Source organism: Batrachochytrium dendrobatidis (genome assembly GCF_000203795.2).
Source record: "Batrachochytrium dendrobatidis JAM81 unplaced genomic scaffold BATDEscaffold_7, whole genome shotgun sequence".
Lineage (NCBI taxonomy): Eukaryota > Fungi > Chytridiomycota > Chytridiomycetes > Rhizophydiales > Batrachochytrium > Batrachochytrium dendrobatidis.
In genome coordinates this window covers 1284319-1298245 of record NW_006281105.1, presented here as the reverse complement: position 1 = coordinate 1298245, position 13927 = coordinate 1284319, and the positions used below count along the sequence as shown (strand labels likewise).

Here is a 13927-nt window from a genome sequence, read left to right as displayed (position 1 = left end):
GATATTGAGTATTTTCAAATGAATGCAAGCTTGCAACACTCGTTTGACTCGTTTGGCTCGGATTCTGGTTGATATTTACGATATCGATGCAAAGTTACATTCCAGAATGAATGTGTATAATCTGATGTGGTCAATCGTTTGGTTTCATTGTTATCGGTCATTGACACCAGTGATTGTGTTGATTGCAAATAGTAGTCCAAGTAATCATGCATAAACAAACACCAGATAGTCACTGATAAACTGATGGTATCCAATGTATACATGGCACATTGTATAGTTACATTTAATTGCCAGCAATGTGTGATTGGATTACTCGAGTCATCAAACAGTTTTCAATCAGTTGTCAAGAACAATCAAGTCATGTCCAATAAACTGTCTGATGTGCAGGTGTTTTGGCATTGGTCCGTTGGTCCATTAGTACGATTGTTGGTTGGCAATTCGGACTTGTAAATGACAATTGATTCTTGATTGTTGCATTGGTATCCATATGTGACTCATTGTATACGGAACAGGACTGACAAGTGTGTCTGAATTGATGACAAATGATACAGCCTATCCAACAAAAAGTAATACATTGATCGTGTCTGTGTGGAAATAAGCTTTATAACTTCCACTTTTGAATGTATGAGAATCAACATTCAAACAACGGATACGTCCAATGACTCTTGCAAATGCATTGATAGAGTGTTGTTGAATAGTTCGAGTTCTTCTTCCAGAGCAGTGTCACTGAGAGTAGCAACTTGTCTTATCCATGCAATGAGTTGTATAGACATTACAATTGTAATTACTTGGTTTTGTGCCTGGTCAATATATTGAAAAGTCCCCCGACATGTAAACAGAAGAGTTTGTATATTGTTTCAAGCTTTCATAAGAACTTCAACTGTTGCCTTGAGGTCCTGGACATATTATTGTAAATCGTTTTCAAATCTCATCTTAAGGGAATTGTTCACTCGTGTCAGGAAATAGAATTGCTGGTGCATTATTGAGCACAATAATTATAGGAATCTGTTAATAAAATGGCAATATTTAATTTAATTTTCTACAGTAGGATAAGGAATTTTCACAGCGTATTGGTCGATATCTTGAGGTGTTTTCTTGGTAAAAGAATGGTAATACAGTGGAGGAAGTAACCAATACAACTTCTCGGCACCTTTTCCAAGCATCTTTAAATCTTCTTCGACACCGCTTTTGATATCATGCCTCTTGCCAACAGTCATTTGAAATGCACCAATTCCAGGAATCCAAGCATCAATTGCTGCATAGTTTTTAGTTTTTGGCACATATAGCTGATCTTGAGTCTGACCCAGTAAAACTCTATCAACAACTAGTTTCACTGAAGATGGAATGGTAAGAGTCGTTTTTTCAGGCTTGGTTTTCTCATTTCCATGCACCAACTTGTGGCTCTCAAACATCTCCGTTCTCCAGCAATTCAACAGCATACGGTTCAAAAATATATCCACACAGTGCAGCAGTAAGAGGGTTTCCTTCACACGATGCCAAGAGTTCCGCCATCTTGCGTTTCGCTTCTGTTCCTTTGATTTGAACAATGATATCCAAGGCTGTTTGAGACGCAAAAGCAACAGATGATTCTGTGAATGGGTCAACAGATGTCATGTGAACCAAAGAATGGACAACTTGGGATTTGTCTGTAATAGTCGAGTTCAAGCCAATTATCTTGATGCAATCATCGAGGTCGCATTGCCTACATGCTGCTTGAAGTAACTTTGTTGGATCACCACTTGTATCTTCCAAAACATATCGAGGTATTCCACCAAGAATTTTGAAGCGATCACGCCAGTCAATAACAGTAACAAAACAAGGGGTGATAGTTTCCAATTCTATTTCAGTCCATATCGGCATGTAAAAGATCCGAAGATGAGGAAATTTTTTGAAGTCATTGACCATTTCTCGTCGTGGGGAGGTTGACAAGACAAATGAGCAGTCTTCATAGGGAAGTGCACTTAGATCCGCTGCGTTCTTGCCTTTGGCGTCAAACAAACACCACAAGTCAGATGCCCAGAAGTTTACGTTGTTGTTGGAAGGTAGAAAATTAGGGTAAAACACACCGCCTTGACCATCGTAGTAGATAGTGCTAGGATGATAAATGAATAGCACACGTTTGCCTTCCTTGACAAGCTTCCATAATAAGTAGATGAGAAATAAAGACTTGCCAATGCCAGGAGTTCCTGTGATAATAGCTCTTTTGATGCCAGGATTGATGCGTGATGCAATGGATTTATAACTGTCCCGAATGTATAGCTTATTCAAAGAGGTGGACGGAATATCTTGTCCAAATAAAATCCATCCATCATTTTCAGTAGCTTTGCAAACGTTGTTGTAGAAGATAATTTGACAGGGCGAGAACAAAGCATTGGTTTCAGTACGCTGCTTTTTGCGAAAGAAGTATTGATGGTTTGCTGTTGATAAGGAAGTATAACCTGCTTCAAAAAGATCAGTTTGAGTAGGTTGTCTTGAAGATGGAGGGGAAACACCAATGACAACACAGGAGCCATTTTCAGCAAAGTAGTCTGCAGCGAGAGAGTTGAAAGCAGCCCAAGTGTTGATTAGTTGGTCCTTGTTGCTGTCAGTGTATAGTTGGAGTTGAGGAGCACCAATGTCAGCCATAGCAGAACCATACTCAGACTTGATGGCACTCTTTAATTTGCCAAGTCTACTGATTCCAGTAATGTCAATTTCAGTAGAAATAGTGTTGTATTCAACATTGAGGAATCGTTTTGGCATTTTATCAAAAGAAAAAGAGTAAAAAAGCAATTTATTTGTCAAATTATAAAACAAAAATCGACTTTTTAATCGAGTCAAAATAACAAAATTTTGGGATATTTCAAGACAATTCACACGATTTAAATATTTGGAAATTAGTTAAATTTACACCAGAATTAATGTTTCATTAATGTGAGACATTACTAGTGTGAGAGTGTTGACTTGCATTGTGTGAGACATTAGTAGTGTGTGAATGTGAGACATTTCTGAATAGTTTAACAATCAAAAACCATCAACAATGACGTTTGAACTGGAATTCACATGACTTTCTTGTCTCCTATTTTATGAACACACTCTTTTCCTTGTTAATAAACAACACAATCGAATATTGATCCATTCCATCACACCTTCAATCAACTGTAAACACACTTGACAATAATGACAACCATCAATATGCCATCATATGTCCACGATCCTCACAAGTAATATGAACTCAATTGAAAACGCTGTTATTAGCGCATTTGGTCAGTTGCAGAGTCAAACCAATGGCATTGTTGTCATGATGACCAAACACGACAATGTCATTCGATCATTACTGGAACAGATCTTGGTCAAACTGGACTCTGGTTGCTCACCAACACCTGTAGTTGTTATACCAGTTGTGGTATTCGAAACCATTTCCACGACTGTAAACATCATCGCAACAGTGACTGTGTTTTGTCCACAAAGTCAATCCAAGTTGTTCATATGCGACAACAGCACGTTGCACACACACGCAGACTGTCGATACGGAATGACAAGCAACAATCAACTTATTCCGTAGTCGTGCAATTGTTGACATAAATGCCATTGCGGTCAATGCTGTATCGACTGGTGTCGAACCTTGAATGAATGCTGCAACTCGCATTTGTTTATTGCGTTTTGCATCGAATGCGATGTGCACACTCAATAAACTTTGTGGTATTCTGGTCACATTCCGTATCAATCTGCAACGGATTACCAACATGCATACAATCAACAACACGATCAGATTATTAGTGGATCAATCTATTGCTGTCAAACTTGTAGTCATGACACAACTCGGTACAAATCAGGTCAAGTTTGATCCAGAAATTCCAACAAAAAACATCAACCCGACCACTGAACTGGCTGCTCGTTGACGGTTTGCTGATTATGTGGGTTTATTGTTGATGGGTAAGCGTGTAAACTGTCGTACACGCAATTTATACTGTGAGTTGATGGTCAAGTCTGACAATCTGCATTCATGAACTTGTGTGCAAACAGTGTTTTGTTGGATCTCAAACATCCTGCAACTCGCACAGTTGTTTGCACAGTTGCTCGTCTATCAATCCAACTGGATCTGTAACTCTGTCAAGCAAATCCGTAGTGCAACCTGCTGATGTTGATGTGACTACAATAAACACGAAACTCACCGAAATAACACTTGCTGATCTGACAGGTCAATGAGTGACACTCTAACCATTAATACCAAACAAACAACGTTTTGAATCAACAATCAACTGTCATGACAATTGGTAACATTCGTGGTCATTTGGCATCCATCTCAAACCATCACATCAAACACATTTCCAAAATCGATTGCTGGACAACTCAATTCGGTGCACGAGTCCGCATTACTGTGCCAGAGTCATGTTCCGCACACACTATCCATCAACTCTGTCACCAATCATCCGTACAACAACTGACACATACACAAAAACTGTCAACGCAGGCATCCAACGACATCCTCATTGTGTGTTCCACCACTTCCTAATTGTTGTCAAATATTGTCAGTCAATGTGTCAAACATTGCCAGCAAACACTCGCTACTTTGACATATATTCAGCCAAACCGACTATGTGGATTATCCGAGACTTGCATTGCAACGGACAGTTTCAAGCACACAGTGTGTGGTTTCAATGTATTGCAACACTCGGCAACTGTTCCCGAACATCGAGACACCATTCGGTATTGACAAATGGTTTGGATTTGCAAAATGACTGTTTATGGCACCATAATTGTCGCAAACATTCCAAACTTTACACCTGACTGTGTTTGGACTGTTGGCTGTGTACATTGGACACTCGGCTGCATGCGACCATCAAACGCGAAATGTCTTGTCTGCCATTCAACATGTCCTGTCAACAGTTATTCCGTTTGACGATCACTCATCAGTGCTACTGTTTGCAAACTGGAACACTGAATATGCGTCATTACAACGCATCATACACGCATGAATACTGCGTTTGACTGTCATGCAGTATGTTGGCACTATGCAGACAGTAACATCATTCGAGTGAGCAGGACTGCATGTCATTGACACTCTATCAATCACTTTGTGTGTGACGAGACTGAACAAACACTTGTAGAATCTGCTCGTGTAGACATGAACATTGCGGTTGTTGACGATGTGTCATTTACACTTGCATCCGCACTAATACACATGCACCAACTCATTCAGTCCATTCCACTCATCCAACTAACATATCACAACTCTGCATATATGCCTATGATCGGATTGTAGTGTTAGATTGGTGGAATATATGCAGCGTTTGATGGATCATACACGGACACACACGAGCTATGCATTCAGTTATTGGATGCTGCCAATGCAACAGTGAATGACTGTCAACTGCACGCACATGCACATACTGCTCGGGAACATAAACGTCGACTGTATCGCCCAATCAAACGGACAACTTGACATGGTAACACTGGAATATCGATGTACATTACAGCAAGTATCCGTGACAATCACAATGAACTCTGTCGCAGCCAACTAGGTGCATGCTGGGACAAACACAATACAACAATCCAGCGACTTGAATGCGCCAATGAATATATGAACTGGATCAAGTTTGCTGACACACTTGACCAGACAGTATTGACGATCGTTTTGATATGACATTTGCAGCAGCTCGAGTCATGTCTGGTGGTGCAACACACACAACAGCCATCACTCCATTCCATTCCACTATACGATGCGATGTGATGCTAATCGTATCATTCAGTACAGCAGTGATATTATTTTTGGCATACCGAGTAATCACCACTTGGGTCTTGCTATGGACGATAGTGGACATTTACTTGACTTGCAGTAATGGCAGTACTGGCATATACGTGATTCACTTCCATCATACAAACTGCTTCCAATTCGTGACGATGCCACTGATCTCGACTCGAATATACCTTGAAATCGACTAGCTGATGCAATACAGCAGATGGTCCACACCAGACACCTGGAAAACAACAGGATATTGGTCATATTCTGTCAAGTCGCATTATATACACCAAATGATGATACACCTGATGAACCACCCAATCCATTTGCTCGTGTCCTGCTACACACAGTTCAGTCAATATGTTGACGGCCACTATGCAACCTGATGGCAGTCTGCATACACTGTACTAATTGTACTGATTGCATATATTGACAAGAATAACGGTGATCACATTGATACAAACGACAAACACGGTATTACACTGATTGATGTGTGTCATAAACTGGTATGCAAGGTCTTGCAAACCCACATTGATGGATCGTGGTGCTCAACAAACTCGTCACCACTGAGCATGGTTGATTTCAAACCAAACAAATGTGTTGTGCAGGTTGGTTCACTAGTCGATATTGTTCAATGACAGCAGTGCGTGCAGCTCAATACTATTGTTGTGTTGATTGACATTCGAAATGCATTCGACACTGTCATGGTTGGTGCCTTGATATGATAACTGCAACATATGTGATTGACACCACGTACACTGGTCTTGCTAACATCGCTGCACACATGCTCATCAGCTTGTGCTCAGACTGGATCATTGGTTTTTGATCCATTTCCAATTGAACATGGAGTCCGGTGGTGATGTCCACTGTCAGATTGTTGTTCAACATGTTCATCAATGACACACACGATGGTATCAACCGATTGTCATTGCATGAGTATTGTGTAAATCACCACCAATGTGAGGGTTCATGTATGTCAACAATATCGTGATATTTGCCGAGTCTGATCAGTCACTCCAATTGGCATCTGGTGTACTTGCACGATGGATGGAACAATGTCAAACAAGTTTTGGTGTAGTCAAATGCAACATACTCGGTTTCCGTGGTCACAGCACTTTGATTCCGAATTACCAATTGATATGATGCTACACGAACAACAGATTCGTCGTGTTCAACACTACAAATACCTGGATGTTGTATTTCACAAATCACTGTATCACACCATGCGACTGGACTATAATCAGGTTGCTGTGTTCAATACCATGTTGGTTGTGTCCAGTTCTTGCAAACCACCAACTCACAATCAACTTTCAGACACGAATATGTTTGGCAGTTAGTGTTTCGCAAAAAATGCAAAATATGCGAAATGGAATGGATTTTGGATTGCGAAATAATTATTTTTTCGCAATCCTGTTCCTGAGATTGCCTTAAACTACCACGCTATCACATAATGTAACTTCCTCTATGGAAGTGTATGAGCTGTCGTCAACGTCAATCGATCGACACGAGAATGCAAGCAAAAGGAAAAGGAGGCTCAATGACACTCATGACCATGCATCGTCGTCCTTACCCTCAATCCCATGCTCTATTCCTTTAGCAACCACACGTTTGTCTAAAGTCTCAAAGGCCAGTTTGGTGTGGCAGTTTTTTGACAAGCTTGATGATATAAATGACCTTGACAAGGCGAGAATTCCCTGTAAAGTTTGTCAGCAGCTCGTCAAGACAAATTCAAGAACCAACTTCAATCTTGTTGCCCATTTGGTGACCAAACATCGCGACGCTCTATCAGATGCAATGGATCGGTATTCCAAAGACTCCACAAGTATAAGTTTGAAGGGTACAAAACTACAAAGTAAGACTCAAGACTGCTTTGAAAAAGGTAATCATTGCATACTCGTATGATGCGTCATTATTTCTGCTGTCTGGAATATTAATATTGTATTTTTTGATGTAATCTATTTTCTTGTACTGACAGGGTTTACCCAAACAGAATTTCAAAACAAGCTACAGCGGTGGATTGTTGGTGACCAGCAATCGTTTCTGGTTGTTGAGAATCCCTATTTTCAACAAATGATGTTGTACATCAACAAGCATATCATTTTCAAGTCCGCCGATACTATATCACAAACTGTGAATCGTGATTTCGAAATTGCAAAAGCTGACGTTTATGCTCTTATCAAAAAAAACACATCCAAGATCTCGTTTACGACCGACATATGGACATCGCCAGACAATGTTGCTTACACGGCCGTCACTGCCCATTTTATTGACAAAAATTGGAAACTGAAATGCATTCTTGTCGACTTTCTTGTATTTAATGAAGCCACAGCGGCCAGAACATTGCGGCATTATTCAAGCAGATTGTGGAACCCATATGCGGTGATAGGAAATCGCTCATTTTAGGAATCTGCACTGACAATGCGTCCAACAATGAGGTTTTCATTCAAGAGCTCATCAATTCTGGTTATTTGGAATCTCCCGAATGTCATCATCGTTGCTTTGCACATGTCCTTGATCTTGCCGCCCAAGATGCACATCAAGAGATCAAGACATCAATCGAGACACTGAGGGAAGGGATTAAATTGCTACAATGTTGCCCCGCATCGATGGAACAACTGAAAAAGATAATGGGAGAATCTTTCTTAGAGCCAATCCTTGATGTCGCCACGAGATGGAACTCTACATTCGATATGCTGGTCACATCTTTGAAAATGCGAGGTACGTCAAGGATCTAGAGCTGAACTTCAAGAGCACTTTATGTATGCCACCTTGCAGTTAAATTTGCAATAACATGTTGTCTTTAAATTTGTTAATTAGGACCACTCGTTCAAATCTTGGATCAATTGTACATGGAAAAGAAGATCCCTGACGTGCCGTCAGCGGGAGATTGGGACGACTTGACTGAATTAGTGCATTTCTTTCAACCATTTAAACAAGCCACAATGGAATGCAGCAGCAACAAGTATCAAACGTTGTCATACGTTATACCATGGTACAACGTGTTATTGGACCATTGTGAAAATGCCGTCAGTGATTATGGACAATGATTAGACGCTTCGATTTCTGGAACTCCAGCAAGTCGTCGAAGAATTGCCAATGAATCGCTTGCAATTGATACATTGGAAATTTGAAAGGCGCAGCAAATGCATCCCAAATGAGGCTTGACAAGTATTTTAATGTTTCCAATAACCACTGTGTGGTCGCTGTGGTACTTGATCCTCGACACAAACTTGAGTTTTACGACGACGAAAATCAGAATGCCCAAGAAAATGCTTTTCAGAAAGAAAAAATCAAAAAGGCAAATCCAAAGCGTATATGCCGAGTACCACAATCAAAGTGGCTTGATGCAATTAGAGGTATTCAAAACGGCATTGGACTTGTCAGATAATCACATGCGTAATTACTTGTATTTAAACTTTGTCACGCTCATTTCATTAGAATTCGGATGCACTTACTCCAGCAAGTAGGGTTTTTAAAAAGAAAAAGTTGACTCCTACTTTGCAACTCGAAGAATATTTGAATATCCCAGTGGTGGATCCTAGGCAAGACCCATTGGAGTGGTGGAAACGTCATGAATCGGATTTCCCCTTGCTTGCAAAAATGGCAAGGGATTATCTAGCAATCCCAGTCACATCTGCGTCCTCGGAGCACGCCTTTTCAAAGGCAAGGCATTTAATTACTGATTCGCGGACCAGACTGAGCGATCAGACAATCAGGGCGAGTATCTGCTTGGAAAATTGGCAGCGAGGTGAAATTTGGTGATTTGAGTTATTCAATGGTAGAAGACTTATATATGCAGATGGATTAAAAGGAGAAATGCTGGGTTACATATGAATTTATTATAATTGCAGGAGACGGTTTCCAAAGGATGGAGATTTGGAATAGGATACTCGTCTCGTTTTTAAAGCAACGATATACATGCATAGTTTTTGCACGCATTCCGTAGATGTGGTCGTTGTTGATATTGTTTTTACCTCGGACTGTCGAAATATAGTATGATATATGTATTGTTTAGCATATTATTAAGCAACATTTATGTAAACTTCACAAAAATTTGCAGTGAAATGTGCGAAATAAATCAAGTACTCTCTCGTCGGACCCTTCTTTTTCTGTAGTCAAGTCCTTAATACTGTCCAAGGAAAGAGTACTTGATTGATCGTGTTAAGTATTGCGGACCGAGAGGATTTCCTATGAAATGGGCGAGGCCTGACGAGAAACTGTGACAAAGTGAGTTTTAAAGGTTTTTATTTGTGTTAATGTTATAGTTATTAACACGATAGATGTTAACATCAAGGGAAAAGCAATCTTGTTTATAGGAAAGAGATTGAGTCACACAAATAGGAGACATGGTTATCGGTTAGTAGTTGTGGGATTGTAAAATAGGAGGTACATAAGGTGCTATACGGGTGTGGTCTTGAAATTGATGTGCTCCGTTAGCTTAGTCGGTAGAGCGTTGTGCTAATAACGCAAAGGTCACAGGTTCGATCCCTGTACGGAGCATTTTTATTTTTTGAAAATGTACTTGATACACAAAAACATAGTTTATGATTGATGCTAGTTTCACTGGACAGCATTCTGCTTTTTAAACTCCTTGACAGAGCTATACATTCAGACTAAACACAATCTTTTAATCGTCCAACAGCAATGTCGCGAAGTATAAGCTTCATATTGTTTATTCTTGAATCCTGTTGAAATTTAGTACAATGAATAGATCAAGTAACTCCAAGCAAAAAACTCGGACTATCTACTGAATAAATAATCAGTTTCTTTTAGTACAGCGAATATTTAATTATTGTTTGCTTCCGAGCAAGAGGCTTTGGTTGCAGAATAATACATACCCAACCTACTATAAAGTATGGTTTATAATATTATCGAAAGTACTTAAAGTGGGTTCAACTGCACGCACAGTTCTAATAACAACACGGAAATATGAATCAACCCACATGAGCCATGTTTGACGGATACTGTAATGATTGCATCTATACATTGATTGAACAATAATCCAATTCACTTGTAGCACTTTGAGAATTAATCTAAACTATAAAATCTCGAGTTCTTTTCCAACATTCTGTCAACCATGCATCGTATCTGGATTGAAAGTATTCTTGCTGATGCGACTTACGAACTGATAATACCAGGAAGCAACTCTACAATTGCAGACGACATTCTTTCTGCCCAGCCCCGCTCAACTGTGTTTTATGGTAATATCCGATTTATTTAGCTTGATGAACCTCGAACTAGTTGAATGCACTCGACTTGGTTCATTGGCTGCTGAGTATCCATTCATCGTACTCTTTTTTTGTGGGCTACAATAGATGAAACACTTGCTTTTTATCTGGCTCTTAGAGTAGGACCATCTTCAGCCAAACTAGAACCAAGCCAGCTGGAAGAGCTTGCAGCCAAGTATGTGCAGATTCATGTCATGGCTACTCTGAGCGAAGTAGCAGCAGATGCAGCCTCAAAAATATCCGTCAATACATCTACTTCAAAGTCGAGTTTAAATGCAACCGCGGCATTAGGGGAAGCAGCCTCGTTGTCTGCAACGCTCAATACCCCACCCATCGCTACTTCACAGCGCAACCGACTGAGCGGGACTGTAACCAGACCAAAAAGATCTTCATCTATGATGTCCATGTATAGTCAAAGATCAACCGCAATGACAGATGGAGATGTATTGGATAATCGCTCATCTGCTACTTCTAATTCGTATCTACATAATCTTGGTCATCCGCAACAGAAATTCCAAAATACATCCAAATCATCCGCTCAAGAGCTGTTGTTTTCATACACTTATTCCACTCAAAAGTCATGCAAATCACCTATTATCTGTGCATCTGGAACTTGTATTCTGTTTCCTTTGGCTGTAAAATTAGGTACGTTTAGGCTTTATCTATGTAGCAATACTGTGGCTATGACGAGCATGCAAGAAACATCAAATTGTTGACATGGACTGTTTTTGATATGCAGATATTGGCAGAACAAAATTGACCCGATCCAAAACCAACAAGGTTAATTTGTCTGCAACAATTAGTCAGGTTATTACAAAATATGACGAAGAAGTTGCACTCGGTGGTCCGATTTGCAACCCCGAAGACTTTGATGGTGTAAATATATTTGAAAACCTTGATAGTGGTAAGTGTTTGATGTTTTATTCCATTACTGAATCACATTCACAATGGATCTATTATTTTTAACTTTATTGGTCATGATTAATATTTGGGTTTACAGATGTACTATTTGATCAGCCACCTACATTCATTTTATCAAACCATCACAAACGATTGACCCAGCCCACATTACCAGCATTTAGTCACACATCCATTACTACTTTGACAGTTATTCCAACATTGTCAGTTTCTATCAATACCACGAGTTCTGGTTCAAAAAACACCATGCTTCTTACTATTTTGATTGAAAAGAATCCAGAATTTCGAGGTAAATTTTCTACAGAGGTAGAGAGTGTTCAAGTGCAAATGGTGAATGCGTTGATTCATCCTGTTTCTCATTCATCAATGGTAAGAATAATGTAGTGGCTTAAAATGTGATGTTGATATAGCGCGATATTGACTTTATTGTGCCTGATGCAATCGCATCATATCGATCTTTACTGTGTAGCTTCCCATTCAAATTCAAGAGTCCGATCAGCTTCTTTTGTTGTACAATGTAGTACTAATTGATCAAAATCTAAACGTACCACACACTCATATTGCAAATAGTGCAAACCATTCTCAAGCGGGTAGTTTCTCTTCATCGACGAGTCCTACATTTCCTCAAACCTATGATCGCACGTTTCGATCACAAATCATAGATCGAATGCGTTTGATATCTATACTGATTCATAGTAGACCGCACGTTTCTGGAAGCTGCGATCAACAGCTTGCCTCTACTTGGTATGTAAAGCTGCGAGTTGGTTCGCAGGGAGAACTTCCGTTTTATATTGGTGCGCCAGCATTTCATGGTAGACAGTTTGAATTTGGTCAAGCCGTTCGTGGTATACAATTGGATCCATTGACAAGTAAATCTGGTCTCGAGTTTTCATTTCACGGTAAGTGTCATGACATGTTATACATCATGTATGTATAGAAAGCTTGATACTGCCCAACTCATTTTGGTTTAAAATGAATCACATTTTAGTCATGTCGACTATTGTTTTGCGACGGGTGTTTAGAGTACAGGTTTTAATTGTCAATCACTCTGATAAGGAGCATAATTTGTCACTGTTGATTCCCATGCCATCACAGTTTTCTGAGCTGACCAAAGGACCAAGGTGTGATGATTTATAAATAATGTGTATTGTCAAATTCTATCAAATAGGAATACTAACACATATTTAATACTTAGTCGAGATTTGTTTCCCAGATTACATTGGGACAATGATGATCTGGTGGAAAAGTATATTAGCCAGCAGCATGAAGAGGTGTCGATTGCATGTTTAGAAAATCGCATTGATTTAAAGTATGGCCTATAGTTTTTTAAAGATTCATACTGATGCTTAAGATGGTAAAGCGAATAGCAAAACTAATCTTTATGATATATTCATTTATAGTCCAATTCCACCCAATGCGTGTCACCTTGCCAATCTACACTATATTGTCATCAAGGGACAAGTGCATAAACTCCCACCTATTGAGGTTCTTGACACGGATTCGGGTACTCGAACTACAATCAAGGAAGCGCTGCAAGTGTTTGTTGAGCGCATGCATTACGACCATACTCACGTAAAATGAAGCACAGTGTCAAAGTTGACTGATATGAAAACAACAGTTGTATTTCCAAAACCGCAATCATTGTTCTTGAACTAGAACGCGAGTGTATCAGATATATTGAATACAGGAGTCGTATAGAGTTCAAGAATGGTTGAATCTGAATTGAAATGAATGGATCTGATTTCAAACTTGGCAATGTTAAAAGAGGAAATGTATAGTTTGATGTTGTGCATTATGATTCAACGAATTGAGTGTCGATTCAAACCAATTTCTAGCAATACACTAAATATTTAATGATTGCACACTCCAAAGGAAAGTCACTGCAAGACAAGCATTCCATTTTACATGAATACGACTGTGAGAATTCAGGATATCAATAGAAACGCCAAACATTAATGATGAATTTTGAACTTTACTCGAGAATCGAATATTTTTCAAGCAGCTTCTTCATTGATATTGCTCTAGGTGGTTTGCTCAAACAATGCCCTCGATCCAAATG

The 13927-nt window shown here is 39.5% G+C and overlaps 4 protein-coding genes across 4 annotated transcripts; 3 read left to right on the top strand and 1 right to left on the bottom strand.

Annotated features, from left to right (window-relative positions):
* Positions 1-1031: 1031 nt before the first annotated feature.
* Positions 1032-2742, bottom strand: BATDEDRAFT_25664 (uncharacterized protein; the record flags this gene model as incomplete). The annotated part of the gene is made up of 2 exons (XM_006679439.1): positions 1032-1419; positions 1442-2742. The coding sequence occupies 2 exons, from the start codon at positions 2740-2742 to the stop codon at positions 1032-1034; spliced, it is 1689 nt and encodes a 562-aa protein (XP_006679502.1).
* Positions 2743-3184: 442 nt separating this feature from the next.
* BATDEDRAFT_25663 (uncharacterized protein) lies at positions 3185-3881 on the top strand (the record flags this gene model as incomplete). Its single annotated transcript, XM_006679438.1, has 2 exons — positions 3185-3449; positions 3790-3881. The coding sequence occupies 2 exons, from the start codon at positions 3185-3187 to the stop codon at positions 3879-3881; spliced, it is 357 nt and encodes a 118-aa protein (XP_006679501.1).
* Positions 3882-9283: 5402 nt separating this feature from the next.
* Positions 9284-9484, top strand: BATDEDRAFT_11860 (uncharacterized protein; the record flags this gene model as incomplete). Its single annotated transcript, XM_006679284.1, has 1 exon — positions 9284-9484. A coding segment is annotated over one exon (201 nt), but the record flags the coding sequence as incomplete, so codon positions are not given.
* Positions 9485-10799: 1315 nt separating this feature from the next.
* On the top strand, positions 10800-13449 carry BATDEDRAFT_89243 (uncharacterized protein; the record flags this gene model as incomplete). Its single annotated transcript, XM_006679700.1, has 8 exons — positions 10800-10923; positions 11038-11595; positions 11690-11854; positions 11951-12237; positions 12338-12767; positions 12857-12989; positions 13064-13177; positions 13269-13449. 8 exons carry the CDS (start codon positions 10800-10802, stop codon positions 13447-13449), a joined length of 1992 nt encoding a protein of 663 aa, XP_006679763.1.
* Between the last annotated feature and the right edge of the window lie 478 nt (positions 13450-13927).